This window comes from Procambarus clarkii, chromosome 9 (assembly GCF_040958095.1).
Source record: "Procambarus clarkii isolate CNS0578487 chromosome 9, FALCON_Pclarkii_2.0, whole genome shotgun sequence".
NCBI lineage: Eukaryota > Metazoa > Arthropoda > Malacostraca > Decapoda > Cambaridae > Procambarus > Procambarus clarkii.
The window spans coordinates 51,058,394-51,075,441 of NC_091158.1; the positions used below are offsets into that span (position 1 = coordinate 51,058,394).

Here is a 17,048-nt window from a genome sequence, read left to right on the forward strand (position 1 = left end):
CTAAACCACTTCGACTGGAAAATACTTCCGCAGTCAGACTGGATCTCCTTGGGCACTCCTACCTAAGCAAAGGATCGTTGAAAGTGTCCCATGACACATCTTGATGTCACCTTCTGTACTGGGATCGCCTCTGGAAATTTCATCGAAGCACACATGATTGTCAATAAGTAATTATTTCCCTTTCTTGTCCTAGGTAATGGTCCCACCACGTCGATTATTAGGCGTTCAAACGCCTGGCCAAACGCAGGAACTGGAACCAAAAGTGCTTTCGGGATGGCAGGGACGTTCTTCCCCGCCCTCTGGCACGGGAAATACGTCTTGCAGATTTTTCTTACATCCGCGTCCATGCCCGGCCAATAAAAATGTTCCCGAAGCCAGTTTAAGGTCTTGGTCACTCCCAAATGACCCGCGGTATCCACTGAGTGTGCAAGCTTCAGCACCGTGCTTCTGTACTGCGCCGGCACCACCACCTGACGCCTCACTCTCAGCATATCATCACCCGCTTCCTCCCTTACCGGTCTCCATTGCCTCATTAGCACTCCCTTCTCCATGAAGAAGTGAGTCGGTGACTCGGGTCTGGTGAGACCTCCTTCTGCCTCCCGCACCAACTCTGGAAACTCTTCCCTTTGCATCTCACCTAGATGGGCGCTGTCCATACCTGGTGAGTGGTAACTGGTGGAGTGGAGACTGGTGAGAGTAACTTGGATACCCTTATCCGACTCTTCCTCACCTATCACTTGTCCTCTGGCCTCCTCTCAGAACAAATGATCGAGCTCCAGGTCACCCGGCATGTTCTCTTTGGCGTGACAGGATCCGCTCACATCACCTTCCCTGACGCCGTCTCAACATCACCGCGCATACCGAAAATGCCACTCTCGCAATTTCCGTCGCGTCACTTCTGGCATCCGTTGTGCTGCTCTGTCGATAGGGTTCTGTTCACTCGGTGCCCTTAATCAAGTTCGAGAGTACACAATCCCCCACAGGAGTCGTTCCCTAGGATCACCTGAGCTTCCATTCTGGGCAGTCTCTACCACGAGAGTCTGGCAACCATAGTCTGAATCAAGAGTCACTTTATGAAGGGGCATCCTCACCTGTCCCCCCAACGTTCTTATCAGGGCCTCCCCTGTACTGGAACTTTTGTAGTCCTCAGGGTAGAGGGATTCACTAACAAGGGTGAAGTCGGATCCCGTGTCCCTCAGCATCCTTCCCGGTACAGGATCAGCTCCTCTTATCTTCCCCGTCCCCTCACACACAAAGGAGTGAAACCTCTTCTCCCTCATCGCTGGTAGGGAGGAGGTATATAAGGTATCGTTGGCTCCTTCGCTCCCTACTCTCGTGAAAGCCACGTTCCCACCACGCCTGGGGCGACCGCACTCCCGTGCAAAATGTCCTCGACCCCCCCCCCCACAGTTGTAACACCGGCCACCTCTCCTGGGCGACCCTGCACCAGTCACCCTGGTAGCACCCACGGAAGATGTTCCCTGGGTCCTCCTTGGACTTCACATCGTCGGTTCCCGGGCAGCACCTCCGGCTCCCGAGTTCGGTCCACGGCTCACAGCTTGGGGCTTCCTCCCCGCGTCCCTTGAGCTCTTGAACCGGTTTACTTCACTGGGCAAACTACTCTTGGGAGAGTCCACGCTCCTCCTGAACTCTTAAAGTACCCTCCAGACCTTAAGGTATCCCAATGGTGATTGTCTGGGCGGTCCTTCCATTCTGAGTTGCAGTGCCTCCTCCTGCATGTCAGATCGGTCCACTGCAGCTTTAAGGTCCTTTATTCCTGCCTTCTTCACTCTGACCTTGAGTTCCAGATGGAGCTTCAACATGAATTTTTCCATCACTATCAACTGCTTCAGCTCCACGTGCAGGCGATGAGTCACAATAACGTGGCTGAAGTATGTTGACCAGACCACACACTAGAAATTGAAGGGACGACGACGTTTCGGTCCGTCCTGGACCATTCTCAAGTCGATTGTGATGGGGAGGTAGGGACAGGCATTAAATAGGCAAGAGAGAGCTGAGGAGGAAAGTCAGGTGTAGGGGATAGTAGTAATGAGAACTGCAGCAGGCCTATTGGCCCATACGAGGCAGCTCCTATTATAACCACCGAAGGAGATAGTAATAGGAATAAGAGGAGGATAGCAAGGGAGCGTAGGAGAAGACAATGAACAGAAAAAGGGAGAAGAGAGAAAGAAAGAAATAAATGGAAGGGGGAAAGCTTATGTTAAGTCACGTTTGTTAGAAAGATTAGAGCATTTGAGTATATACTGTGAAAGGGAAGAGTCCACAGCAACAAAGCCAGGACTCAAGTTCATGTTGGGTACATTGTTAATAAGAGCCGATTCTACAAGACGGCGTCTGTGTAGAGTAGAGGCAGGAAAGATTATTTTGGAGGAAGACCAATCAATGGGATGATTAGAATCCCTCACATGGCAGAAGAGAGCATTGTTAGTGTCTGCAGACATAACACTTCTCTTGTGTTCTTTAAGTCTGTCATTCAGTGTACGGCCAGTTTCGCAAAGTATTGGAGAGGACAAGATGAACAGGAAATAGCGTAGACACCAGCAGCATTCGAAGCAGGAGGAGCAGTGTGAACTAGATTGCTACGAAGTGTGTTAGTTTGTCGAAAGGCGAGTTTCAGCTCCACCATCGTCTCTACCTCTTTGGCCTTCAGACATCATAGAAACCTGCGTTTCATGTCCCGAGCAGTGTCACCATATGACCTTCCCGATGCCCTTGTGCAATCACGGAAGCCTTTCATGTAGACCTCCGGGGTTGGTCTATATGAGAGGACAACCGCGCTCCTGATTGTGTTGTATATGGCGCACTCCTTGATGTCCAACATGTTATAAGCTTCTCTGGCCTCACCAGTCAATCTACTCTGCACTAACACAGCCCAATCCTCCTCTGGCCATTCCTTCAATGTTGCTATCCTCTCAAAATGGCGGAAGAAAGCCTCGGCCTCCAGAGGATCAAAGGTGGGTAGATCGCGCTCCCGGGCCTTGAGGTCGTCCTGACGTGCAGGTATCAAGACTAGCCCTCAGCTCGACCTCCCTGTTCGCCTCTATCTCGTCTCGCCACATTTGTAGCTGGGCTTCCCTGTCTTCTCGTTTCAGCAGCGCCTCTCTTTCTTCTCGTTTCAGCTGCGCCTCTCTCTCACACTCTTCACGCCGCAACTGCACCTCTCTCTCCTAGCGTGGCAGCTATGCTTCTCTCTCCTCTCGACGCAGTTTGGCCTCTAATTGCATTCGCATTATCTCCAGCTGCATGCCCTTCCTGCTACTTTTGGATCCCCCTCTGCTTTCACGTCACTGTGAGTTCTGGCCACATTGGTAGGAGCTTGGGACGGCTCGCCTTGGGACGACCCTCCCTGGGATGGCTCCTCTCGTGTCTTCTCTCGAGCTGTGAGCTGTGCCATGATCTCTATCCTACGCTCCGCTACCTTAGTGGTTTGCCACTTGTTGGAGCTGAGCTTTGGTATACTGCTCCAAAATTTTCTCATCCCTCGTCGCAATAAACTTCTTTACTTTATCTTCCTCCATCTCTATGTTATCGAGCATACACAACAGCACCCACTAATTTCACCGTTGCAGCCCTTTAGCTGGATGGGTAACACTATCACTGAATTCACAGGCAACACTGATCACGACACTGTTAACACTCTATCCTGTACAGTGATCGGTACCCCTGGCAACACTGTCCACAAATTTTGGCAACACTGTCCTGAAAGCTGGGCAACACTGTAGGCTAACGAACGTACCCTGGCAACACTTTACCTGGACGAACGTATCTTGGCAAGGTCGCCAATTCTTGTTACGTGGAGGAGGGGGGGGGTGGGCTGGAGCTCCGCCAGCAAGGGGGTTGCTAGGGGCTCAGGAGACAGAGTACTCAGTCTCTCTGTCTCACGTGACTCACCAGAGTCACCTGGTCCCACAGGAGAGGACCACGTGAGGCCCATCACTGCAGATCTTCTTTCCGACCACGAAGGGGTCACTGATTCACCCTGTGACTCTTCAGTCAACCACGGGGAAACTGCTATTAGCAATTCCAGCCTAGACCCTCGGAGGAGTGAATGAAGTCTCAGGCTTACCTTTAACAACACTTCCCCTCAGTCTTGCCTGCCAAACAAAAAGTTGGAGGAATTGCTTTCCCACCTGCGTCTCTCTATCTTAACAAGGTCGCCAGCTGGGTTGATATCTCCGCACCCCAGCAATGTAGTTCAGTGGGTATACACTATGTTGCTTGTTGTCAAAGTGTTGCTACTCCTACAGCGTTGACACAGGACCGCCATCCTAGGGTACGCTCTCATAAATGTCTATGTTGCTCTACCACTCACCAGCCACTATGAAACTTCAATATTAAAACTTATTGTTCTCTAGGTGGGACTATTTTATCCCTTATGTATGCTCATAGAGATAACCTGGAGGTGCACATAAACACAATGGTAAAAATATGTGATATATACTAACATAAGCTACATGATCACATATACTAGTAATAATGATACAGGAATGGATATAAAGAATAAACAATCTGGAGATCGTCGGCAACTCTTCTCTCACGACCTCCAGCAACTCCGTCAGCTGGGCAGATTTAAAAGGGGGTTCTCACACACCAAGTTACAGCCCCGCTCCTGTGCCAGGTAAGTCCACTACGGGCTCACCATAGCCTGTGCTACTTGGAACTTTTTGTTTCAAGTAGAGAATCTTAAGCAACAACAACCCTTTCACAGAGAGGGTCTCTTCGTCAACGTCGGCCACTGCCTCTCCACGTCGTCCACACACACTGTCCTCTACAACAGTCCAGGACACAAGCTGCCCTGCAGCCTATCCTAATACTAGTGCACCAATATTGTACTGTAACATATATATATAAATATCGTGGCCTATCTAGCCTACTCAACAAGGGGTAATGGAGGGAAAATTGATCTGCGTTCAACATTCCTGGCTCACGACGCCTGTCCCTCCGTGGTGTGAAGGTCCCAAGCTTCCTGAGTCGGTCCTTGACAATCCAGTAGCACGCTACAAGTCCTCGACAGGTGTTGTGTAGCCAATGCGTCACCGCCAAGCCACTCCCAGAGTTTCAGATATCCCTATCCTGGTTCACCTAGTGGGCACTGAGCTAATCACTGTATACACACACTCGTTACTTCCACAAGGCGTTGCTCCTTGTCCTAGGAACGGTGTCGTCCCTCCAACGTCCTCAGTGAATGGGACCCGGCCACAGCAGACCTGCCCGCCCCACCAACGTCGTCGCCGACCGATTCCTCAAGTTTTGGCACTTCTTTGACCAATAAACTTGATTTCTTCTTGCTTTCCAGAAGCACGGGGTCTCCAGTAATAATAGTGGGCAGCGATGGCTGCCTGAATTCACAGAGAGAGACTCCCAGGGCCTCCAATCTTCGAGAGCTGATCAACGCACAACCTCTCACGTCCACTGTCAGGTCAACTCTGACGCCACCTCCGCTGGCACTGCCAGGGGCACTCGGTGACGTCACAGCGGAAGCTGATTGGTCGCCCGTGGCACGTGACCTCAGCCAGCCAATCCGCAGCCAGTTGGCGCCGTCTACAAATTGGCGGATTTGTTGGCAGGGGGCGCCATTTTGTTTGTATCAGGGGCACAACTCCCGCCTTCACTTACAAACTTATAAATACAAATTTCTCCCTTATCGGGTGGCCAATCTGGTCGTCACATATATCAACAGACTCCCTGCATCTCAAAGAATCAGCAGGGCCAGACGAAATTACTCTTAAAGCAGGATCTGGGGAGAAATTGGAGGGGGGGGCTCCATAACACCACTATGTGAACTCACTATGAACTGATGTTGATTAAACAAATTAGCAAGAAGTGATCAACCAGCTGTCCTACAGACAGCTAATTGCACTCCACATATTATGTTACTCTAAATACTGGTGACCACAACACAACAGTACCCTCATTAACCCTCAAACTGCTATGAGATTTTTCGCCTCCAACACCGCCAGGAGGAAAAAAACAAAAAAGAATCTTTTGTCTTATAAAAGTGTTCATTTGTGTTCCCTGATTACAGAAAAAATAAAAAAAATCGTTGTTGACATATTTTGGCCGCAATAGGGAGGGTAAGTCTGGCAAATAAGAGGCGTTGACAGAGCAGGGGCAGAGGAGGTCTGCTCAGACCTCAGCTGTCAGACGGGAGTTGCCACAAAGATATTGTTACCTAATTATTTTAATGTCTCTGAGATTTCCTTAGTTTTTTTTTGCAGTAATATTATTCAATAGTGTGTAGTGAGATACATTTATATAATAAAATGTGTAAACCATCGCTATACTTAAAATTATGGTGTGCATATTAGTGATTCAATTAATATGCTCATAAAACAATAAATAAATAGGTTTGCTCTTATTACACTATATATAAATATTATATATAAGTATCTGCATGTTATGGTCACAATAATGAACCACTAAGTTTGTATGGTGAGTCAAAAAACAACGAAGAGGGCCACCACATTTGCCAGCCGGCCTCTGGCCACGACTCCCTTCTTCACCTTCCCTCACTCGCCAACATTCTCTTCGCACCATACTGTTTTTGCTTTTATTCACTATATACAGACGTTATATATATCTCAATATGTTTTGTTCACCATAACTGTTCATCTAAGATGGTATAGTGTGTTCAGGCAATAACACACCTCACCACACAGCCAGCTAAAGCTCCCTCCCCTCCCTCACTCGTTCAAGGCCAAACACACTAACACTCCTCCTCCAACCATACTATTTATGGTATTACTAGCTGTACCCGGTCACGCATTGTTGTGGCTCTGAAACACATGTGCGTTTCTCGTTTCCCCTCGTCCTCCCCACCATCCCCCACTCCAGTTCCCTCATCGTCCTCACCATTCCACACTCCCTCGTCCGATGCATTCTGAAATGATCAGATGTTCCCATCACTGAATTATAAGAAAAAGAGTTAAAAGATGAAATGTACAACAATGAAAACATATAAAAATAATCTATACTCACGAAATGAACGGTACAGTAAACAACACAGCTCAATTCCAACTCAATGTCACACCAAATAATTAAATCAAAATGCAAATATATCGAAATCTATGGAAATTAAATTTATCAATGCAATCGGAAGCATTGAAATGGAATTGTAGCATATATTATATAGCGTGTGTTGCTCGTACGTGCAACAGATGACACTGTTTCTTAAAAACAATCATGTTTTTACCTGTAACAGGTGTGGCATCTATACTTATTCTCACGAAATGAATGGTATTGTCACCTACACAGCTCAGTTCCAATGCAATGTGTTATGATCTCAGCCTACAGGAGAAACGAGTCTCCCTCCTTGAGAGTTATTCGTCAAGCCTGACCTGATTAGAAGGTCTAGCGAATATTGAAGTGATAACGCATATGTAAAATAGTTGCTTGGATATGTATAACAGTTTGAGATCATGGGCAATGAAGAAGAAAACAGATAAATGACTGGCGAGGAGATGTGGACATTTTGCTGGAGGCGTGAGGCTCGCTTCCGGAGGACCTTGACCTCACTTGAGTGCCAGACATCGCAGGGGGAAGCCGCGCTCCATTTGAGCTCCCGCCAGAAGGGAACCCCTAGTGATATATCTCGAAGAGAAGAGAAGTGTGTAGACGTGCCAGCTGTGGAACCGAGCTGGGAACGTTGTGGTATCAAGTCCTGGTCGACGAGCAGAGTTTAATAAGCTACTCAGAGGCATTTTCGTGGGCTGTGTGGAGCGCCCTGACCAGACGCTGTCAGAGGAAAAGCGCCCTCGATCAGTTAATCTGTGGTAAGCACGATATACGCCAGTTCATAGTGATCACTTGTAGTTGGTCGTGTGCCCAGCGACGGTAGCAATGTTTATTTATAAGTTAGACATGTTTTAATAAGGCAGAAAGCCTGAAATAGGAGAGTGAAGAGGGAGGAGCACGGAGCGACGTCCGCCCCCTCTGAGCGCTGGCGGACGACTGAGGGAGCCTGGCTCTTGACGGAGGAAGACCCTCCCAGCGAGTGAGGACCGCCGCCAGGCGAGGTGGAGTATGGACCCGCCCAAAACGGGGGAGTCCACTCTCACTGTATGTAGAGAACAGATAGAGGTTTGAGGCAAGCATATTGTGTGGTTATTTTTGTTTATGTGTTAAAGGGGAACATTTTATTGGAGTGTCAATGGGTTGCAGGTTTGTCTTTTGGGGAAGAAGTTGCTGAGAACTTCGAAGCCAGCAGATGAAGTAGCTGATGAGACTCCAAGGTAGTGGAGCAGAGGACCTCGAGCTGTGAGGAGAAGCAGCAGTGAAGAGGAGTGTCACGTGCTTCTGTAGAGGTGGAGAAGCACCATAGTTGCTCGGGGAAACTTCATGGTGTAGCAGCCAAGAGAGCTGTGGAGGACCCTAGCAGAAGGGTGAAGCACCGTAGTTGCTCAAGGAAACTTCATGATAGCAGCCTGGAGGAGCTGCAGAGGATCCTGGTAGTGAAGCCCGGAAGAACCTAAGGATATTAGGGTAGTGAACTTCCAGAGGTGGAAGGGGAAGTTCTGGTGGATTACTTATAGGGAGTTGATAGTGTTTGGTTGTCATTAGCGTGCAAGACGCAGTGAGAGGTGAGTGACTGTTGGCATTCTTATGTCAAGGAGTTTTTTTATACTGAAGTATCAATGAACATTTATACTGGTATATGTTATTGCATTCAAATGCTGATTTTCTATAAATATATATGTTATCTTGCTGATGGTGCAACAGTGTATGTAGGCTTGATCAACTTGAGGAGGTTGATAGTATCAGGTGGTGAACCAGGAGATAGGATACCACTTGATAAGCTGATAATAGAGTTCTGATGGTGTTGGAGTGCAACCTGATTGTGATATTATAGAGTATAGGATTCATTATTATTATATGTGTGTATGTATCGTGTATGTGCTTTGTCCAGTAAATGTGTCACAATTTGCGGGTGTTTGCCCTTGTCTTAGTGAGGCTTCCCAGGAGGTAGTAAAGAAGGAGAGAGAGAGAGAAAGAACCAAGAACCACTGCCGTGGACAGGGTAGGAGGTAATACTAGTAAGTCATTGGGGATTGAGGAGATCATATCTCATAAGGAGAGAGTGGGGAGTCACAGCGGCTCGAGTGGGTGTGTGCACGTGACAACGAGGCTAAGTGTTGGAGCCGCATCCCCTAAACGTGTGACGTTGAGCCCCTCTCCAAGAGCCAGAAGCGCCAAGGGTGATCTCCTAGTATAAGCACTCTGCCGAGTTGTGGGTTGGGTTGTCCATAGAGAAGGATCAACGACGACAACACCAACCAACCCACAGTCTATAATAAATGTCACACAAAATAATTAAATCAAAGTGAAAATAAATTGAAATGTATGAAAATTTAATTTGTCTATGCAATCAAAGAAATTAAAATGGAATTGTAACATATTTAGTATAGCTCTTTGAGGCTCTTACGTGCAACAGATGGCGCTATTTCCTAAAAAAAAAAGAATATTTTTACCTGTCAGAGGTGTGTGGCATTAACACTTATACTTATGAAATGCTAACAGTATGGTAAACAACTCAGGTCAATTCCAACACAATGTCACACAAAATAATTCAATCAAAAATTAAAATAAATTGAAATCTATGGAAATTAAATTTATCAATGCAATCGAAAACATTGAAATGGAATTCGTAACATATTTATTACTGCATGTGTGTGTTCCTTTTATGGTCAGATGCAATTATGCTATCGTATTACGTTACAATGGCGCTGTTTTTGAAAAAAAAATGTTTTTATCTGTCACTGATGTGACATCTATATGATAGGTATATAAAAACACGCGCATATTCGAATGGAACGTTATGTCAAAATTTCAAAGCAATCGGTGAGGAACTTTGGGAGATTACAGCGTGTGTTGCTCCTACGTCCAACAGATGGCGTTGTTTTTCAAAAAAGCATGTTTTTTCCTGTCATATGTAAAACATGTATATAATAGGTATAGAAAAACACGCGCCTATTCGAATGCAACGTTGTGTAAAATTTTTAAAGCAATCGGTAAAGAGGTTTTGAAGATTTCTCTGATATGAAAAACACAGTTTTTTTCAAAAACGCATGTGTTTTCCGTCACAGACGTGACATCAATATAGTATGTATATAAAAACCTGCTTGAATGCGAATGGAACATTGTGTGAAAATTTCAAAGCAATCGGTGAAGAACTTTAGGAGATTAGCGATTTTGAACAAACGAACATTTCCATTTTTATTTATATAGACTAGCAGTGCCCGGCCACGAGTTGCTGTGGCTCAGCAACCTTCCCTGTCCCTTTGCCCTCTCCACCATTCTACTTTCCCCCATCCCCTCGTCCCCACCATCCCAAACTCCCCCGTCCCCTCGACCTTCCCCACCATTACCCCGCCCCCCTCCCTTGTCACCTCGTCCTCCCCACCATTTCTCACTTCCGTCCCCTCGTCATCCCCACCATTCCCTATTCCCTCGTCTGATTCCTTTCCAAATGGTCTGATGTTCCCATCTGAAAAATGGGAACATCAAGTGATCTGATGTTCCCATCACTGAAATATAAGAAAAACAGTTAAAAAATTAAATGAAAATATGAAAAAATATAAAAATAAACTATACTCACGAAATGAAAGGTATGGTAAACAGCACAGCTCAGTGTCAACTCAATTCATACAAAGTAAATAAATCAAAATGAAAATAAATCAAAATCTATGAAAATTCAATATATCAATGCAATCAGAAACATTGAAATGGAATTGTAACATATTTAGTATGACATTCAAATTTAAATTTTAAATTTTGCCCCGAGGGGCGAGTTTATTGGGCAGCGCCACTCATCTTGTGAGTGAACATACCGCCATAGCAGAATGTACAACACTCCCCAATAGGAAGAAAACCCGCTGGGTTGTTCATCCTGTCACTTGTACCCCAGACACAGCTGGGACTTGCTTAACTGTCTCAAGTGAACAGCTCCTCAAACAAGGAGATTAACATTTATCAACCCTTAAAAGCTTACGTTATCTTGCGGGTGCAAAATAGGGAAATCTTTTAAGAACAGTATCAATATTTGACAAATAGTGTTTTCCTAACTCAAACAATGTGGGGTTTATTATTCTACAGTTATTCCTAATGTCTCTCAGGTGTTCACATTCACGTAGATAGTGGTCAAGGCGGTGTCCATCTCTCTCACCACAGATTCTGCAACTTCGCTGATCAACTGTTGTTTCCATTCCAAATCTCCATGGATATTTGTATCCAAGACGGATTCTCGCTATTACAGATTCTCTCCCTCGTCGTCCTCCTCTTCGGCCATACTGATTGGAATTGCCAGCTGCAACCATGTTGTACCATCGTACAGATTCACTGGTTTGTGCTTCTATCCTCCTTTCCTCAGTTACCTTGTCACGGTGATGTTGCCTGATAATACCTCTAATTTGTAGTTGAGTCTTGGGTATGAAGTATTCAATATGGTCTCCTTCAGCGCCTTCAACAGCCAGCACATCTGCTCGTTCATTTCCACATATTCCAACATGGGAGGGGATCCACAGAAACTTGATGACTCTTCCCTGATTGGTAAGTACTCTCACAGCTCTCTTGATTTCAGCGACTATTGCAAGATTTTCTGCCTGATTTTTACTTAGGCTTTGCAGTGCTGCTTTTGAACGGTGCAAATCACTGCACCATTAGTGTTCCGTTCAAGAAACCTTAACGCCATAACAATGGCAGTTAGCTCTGCTTGCGTTGAAGAGGCATAGTTCTCAATACGTGCTTTTCCTTCATTTCTGCGTTGGAAGGTATTATCCTTGATTACCGTGTATGCTGCACCAGCCCTGCCATTGATAGGATTAGATGACCCGTCAGTGTAGATTTGATCTAGTTCATCTCCGGCTTCTTTATAAAGGTCCTCGAGATACTTGTGCCTCATTTCTTGTGGTATCATGTTGGATTTTTTCATTGCCATTTCATTGATGATGATCTTGCATGAGTCATCCTCCCAGGGAGGTAACCTCTCTACAGGCAGGAGCTCACGGGCTTGCCCAAGCAGGTGAAGCTCTTCAAGGTAGCAGACTGCTCTGTGATGCCATTTTTTGCTTCTCCTGTTTCCCCCTGAAAGTAGCACAGAGCTCAGTTTTTTCTTGGCAATATCATTGTAATGGGGATCTCTGGCTATCCTAATTGCAAGCTTAGCATTCAGCTCCTGAATTCTGCTTTTAACACTGGAAAGGGACAACTCCTCTCGTAGATTAGTCGTTTTGGCAGTTCTTGGGACTCCAAGAATGATTGTCATGGCTTCATTTTGAATGCTTTCAAGCCTTTTCATATCGCTTTGGGAGTAGGTGCACAGTACTGGTGCGGCATAGTCTATGACGGAGCGCATATAGGCTGTGTACATCATTTTGAGCACGGCAATAGAGGCTCCATGTCCATTCCAGGTCATAGCTTTCAGTGCCCTGAGTCGACTTTTGCATGTTCCTATGAGTTGATTGAGCTCCTCTTTCTTTCCCTTGTTAGAGCCGACAGTGACGCCAAGGTACCGATAGTGGTCAACCCATTCAAGTGTTACACCATTAATTTGCAGTTCTTCATTTGCTCTCCGCTTGTGATGGGAGTATGCCTTCGTCTTGTTTGTGGAGAGAGTGAAACCGAGCTCAATACATTTCCTTCCAAGGAGTTCAATGGACTGTTCAATTTTTCCCAAGGTGGGAGCTTGTATTAGGACATCATCTGCATATCCCACTTGTTGTGTTCCTTCCGGAAAATCAATATTTGCAATGGCGTTCATAAGTACATTGAATAGTGTAGGGCTTAAGACTCCGCCTTGGGGGGTCCCGAGTTCCATATTCATTGTTCTGGAGACTGCTCCATTGAAGCAAACCTTGGCTTTCCTTCCTGTGAGGTAGTCTTCAACCCATTTCATGAGTCTCCCCTTGACACCCATGCATGCAAGTTCGTCCAGGATCGCAATCCCCTGTGCTTTGTCGAAGGCTCCTTTGATGTCAACAAATACAGAGTACCTAGCCGTGTCATTAGCCAAGTAATTAACTATACACCCATACTAAACCCATGTTTATTATGACATGTGTGTTACTTTTACATGCAACAGATGGTGTTGTTTTTCAAGAAAAGCATAGTTTTACCGGTCACAGGTGAGGCATCTTTACTTAAATTTACGAAATGAACGGTATGGTAAATTACACAGCTCAATTCCAACACAATGTCACACAAAATAATTCAATAAAAAATTTAATAAATCGAAATCTATGCAAATAAAATTTATCAATGCAATCGGAAACATTGAAATGGAATTCGTGACATGTTTAGTGTAGCGTGCATGTTACTCTTATGTGAAACAGATGGCGCTGTTTTCCAAAAACCATGTTTTTACCTGTCACAGGGGTGACATCTATATAGTAAGTATATAAAACCATGTGCCTATTCAAATGCAACGTTGTGTCAATATTTCACGGAAATCGGTGAAGAACTCTTGACGATTAAAGGGTGTGTTGCTCTTACATGTAACAGATGGCGCTGTTTTTAAGAAAAAAGTATGTTTTTCCTGTCATAGGTGAGGGATGCATATAGTAGATATATAAAAAGACTTGCCTATTCGAATGCAATGTTGTCACAAAATTTCAAAGCAATCGGTAAAGAGTTTTCGAAGATTTTCCTCACATGAAAAACACTTGATTTGAAAAACATGTTTTTTTTACCATCACAGACGTGACATCTATATAGTATGTATATAAATACCTGGCCGGATGCGAATGGAACGTTGTGTGAAAATTTCAAAGCAATCGGTGAAGAACTTTCGGACAGTAGCGATTTGGAACAAACGGACATTTCCATTTTTATTTATATAGACTAGCAGTACCCGGCCACACGTTGCTGTGGCTCAGCAACGCATGTGCATTGCTGAGCCACAGCAACCTTCCCTGTCCCCCAATCCTCCCCACCATTCACCTCTCACCCAACTCCTCGGCCTCCCAACCATTCCCCACTCCACCATCCCCTCTTCCTTCCCATGGGCCACAGCAATGCGTGGCCGGGTACTGCTTGTCTATATAAATACAAATGGAAATCATCGTTTATCAAAATTGCTAATCTCCGAAAGTTCTTCACCGATTGCTTTAAAATTTTCACACCATGCCCCACTCCCCTGTCCCTTTGTCCTCCCCACCATTCTCCTTTCCCCCATCCCCTCGTCCCCACTATCCCAAACTCCCCTGTCCCCTCGTCCTTCCCCACCATTACCCCCTCCCTGGTCTCCTCGTCATCCCCACCATTCCCGACTCTCTCGTCCGATGCCTTCCCAAATGGTTCGATGTTCCCATCAGAAAATTGGGATAATCAAGTGTTCTGATGTTCCCATCAATGAAATATAAAAAAACACATAAAAATGAAATGTAAATATGAAAACATAAAAAAATAAACTATATGCACGAAACGAAGAGTATGGTAAAAAAACACAGCTCAATTCCAATGCAACTCACACAAAATAATTAAATCAATATGAAAATAAATCAAAATCTATGAAAATTCAATTTATCAATTCAATCAGAAACATTGAAATTTAATTGTAACATATTTAGAATAGCATGTGTGTTGCTCTTACATGCAACAGATGGTGTTGTTTTTTAAGAAGAGCATAGTTTTACCTGTCACTGGTGTGGCATCTATACTTATACTTACGAAATGAATCGTATGGTAAACAACACAGCTCAATTCCAACACAATGTCACACAAAATACTTCAATAAAAAATAAAATAAATCGAAATCTATATAAATAAAATTTATTAAGGCAATCGGAAACATTGAAATGCAATTCGTGACATATTTAGTATAGTGTGAATGTTGCTATTATGTGCAATAGATGACACTGTTTTTTCAAAAATGCATGTTTTTACCTGTCACAGGTGTGGCATCTATATTGTAGGCATATAAAAAGATGCGCCTAATGAACTGCAACATTGTGTCAAAATTTCAAAGCAATCGGGGAAGAACTTTAGGAGATTACAGCGTGTGTTGCTCTTACGTCTAACAGATGGCACTGTTTTTCAAAAAAAGCATGTTTTTTCCTGTCATAAGTCAGTCATGTATATAGAAGATATATAAAAAGACGCGCTTATTCGAATGCAACGTTGTGTCAAAATTTCAAAGCAATGGGAAAAGAGGTTTCGAAGATTTCCCTCACAAGAAAAACACATGAAAAACACAGTTTTTCAGAAAAAGCATGTTTTTTACCATCACAGACGTGACATCTATAAAGTATGTATATAAAAACCTGCTCGGATATGAATGAAACGTTGTGTGAAAATTTCAAAGCAATTGGTGAAGAACTTTCGGAGATTAGCGATTTTGAACAAACGAACATTTCCATTTTGATTTATATAGGTTACACTCTATGAACACATTATATATAAATATCTACATGTTTTACTCACCATAACTGTACATCTAAACTGATATGGTGCTCAAACAGCATAGTACTTACCTAGTTGTACTCACCAAGTTTCGTTTGTGAGGGTTGAGTTCTGGTTCATTGGTTCCGCCTCTCATATATCAATCAACTGATGTACAGATTCCTGAGCCTACTGGGTTTTATCATATCTACAATTGAAACTGTGTATGGAGTCAGCCTCCACAACATCACTGGTCACAGTGATGTTGCATTCCATTCCTAATGCATTCCTAATTCCATTCCATTCCAAATGCATTCCATTTGTTAACTACACTGACACTGAAAAAGTTCTTTCTAACGTCTCTGTGGCTCATTTGGGTACTCAGTTTCCACCTGTGTCCCCTTGTTCGTGTACCCCTCGTGTTAAACAGTTTATCCTTATATACTTATCAATACCTCTGAGAATTTTGTAGATAGTGATCATGTCGCCATTTACTCTTCTGTCTTCCAGTGTCGTGAGGTGCATTTCTTGCAGCCTTTCCTCGTAACTCATTCCTCTTAGTTCGGGGACTAGCCTAGTGGCATACCTCTGAACTTTTTCCAACTTCTTATTCTTGACAAGGTACGGGGTCCATGCAGGGGCTGCATACTCCAGGATTGGTCTTTCATACGTGGTATACAGGGTCCTGAATGATTCCTTACACAAGTTTCTAAAGGAAGTTCTTATGTTGGACAGGCTAGCATATGCCGCTGATGATATCCTCTTGATGTGGGCCTCTGGATACAGATTCGGTGTGATATTAACATCCAGATCTTTCTCTCTATTTGACTCTTGTAGGATATCACCTACCAGATGGTACATTGTGTTTAGCCTTCTGCTCCCTTTGCCTAATTACATTACCTTACAATTTCCTGGGTTTAATTTTAGTAGCCACTTTCGAGACCCTTCTACCAGTTTGCCCAAGTCATCCTGTAGCCTCTATCTATCATCTTCTGTCTTGATTCTTCTCAATTTTTGCATCATCAGCAAATATTGAGACGAATGAGTCTATACCCTCTGGAAGGTTGTTTACATATATTAGAAACAGGATGGGTACAAGTAAAGAACCCTGTGGAACACCACTGGTGACATCTCGCCTGGTGTCTCCCCCACCCCCACCCCTACCCCCACACACACAGTTACACGCTGTTTCCTGTTGCTTAGATTCTCCCTTATCCGTTGGAGCACCTTACCTTACCCTCCTGACCACACACTCTTGTGAGCACATCACACAATGTACACACACAGTACCATCACTTTCATGTACAAACTGCAGCAGGACACTTCTCATTCCTCAACGTATATGCCAGAAGCCAGAAACTCAATGTAACACTTCTCTCAGATCTAGACAATCATGGAACAATATACATGGGAGATTTTAATCCTAGAAATATAACGCTGGGAGACATTAATAACAGCGAAAATGGATGCAAATTTATAAAATATGTTTAAGACAACCGATTAACTGTGTATACTACGGATACCCAAACTCATATATTGGGAGGCAGACTTGATTATGTAATAGGTAGAAACCTTGTGCAAGATAAGATAGAATGTTCGTTGGTAATTCACTTGGTTAGTGATCACTATGCAGTTTCTGCTTCCTATGAGGTACA

General features: G+C 44.4%; 1 protein-coding gene across 1 annotated transcript in view; it reads right to left on the reverse strand.

Moving 5' to 3' along the window:
* Positions 1–17,048, reverse strand: part of LOC138362931 (uncharacterized) — a 166,198-nt gene that overhangs the window by 35,792 nt on the left and 113,358 nt on the right. The window contains exons 4-6 of the mRNA XM_069321512.1: positions 6,776–6,901; positions 2,721–3,010; positions 1,662–1,887 (exon numbers count right to left, since the gene is read on the reverse strand). Of these exons, the coding sequence (XP_069177613.1) occupies positions 1,662–1,887; positions 2,721–3,010; positions 6,776–6,901 (642 nt within the window). The remainder of the gene's footprint in view (positions 1–1,661; positions 1,888–2,720; positions 3,011–6,775; positions 6,902–17,048) is intronic.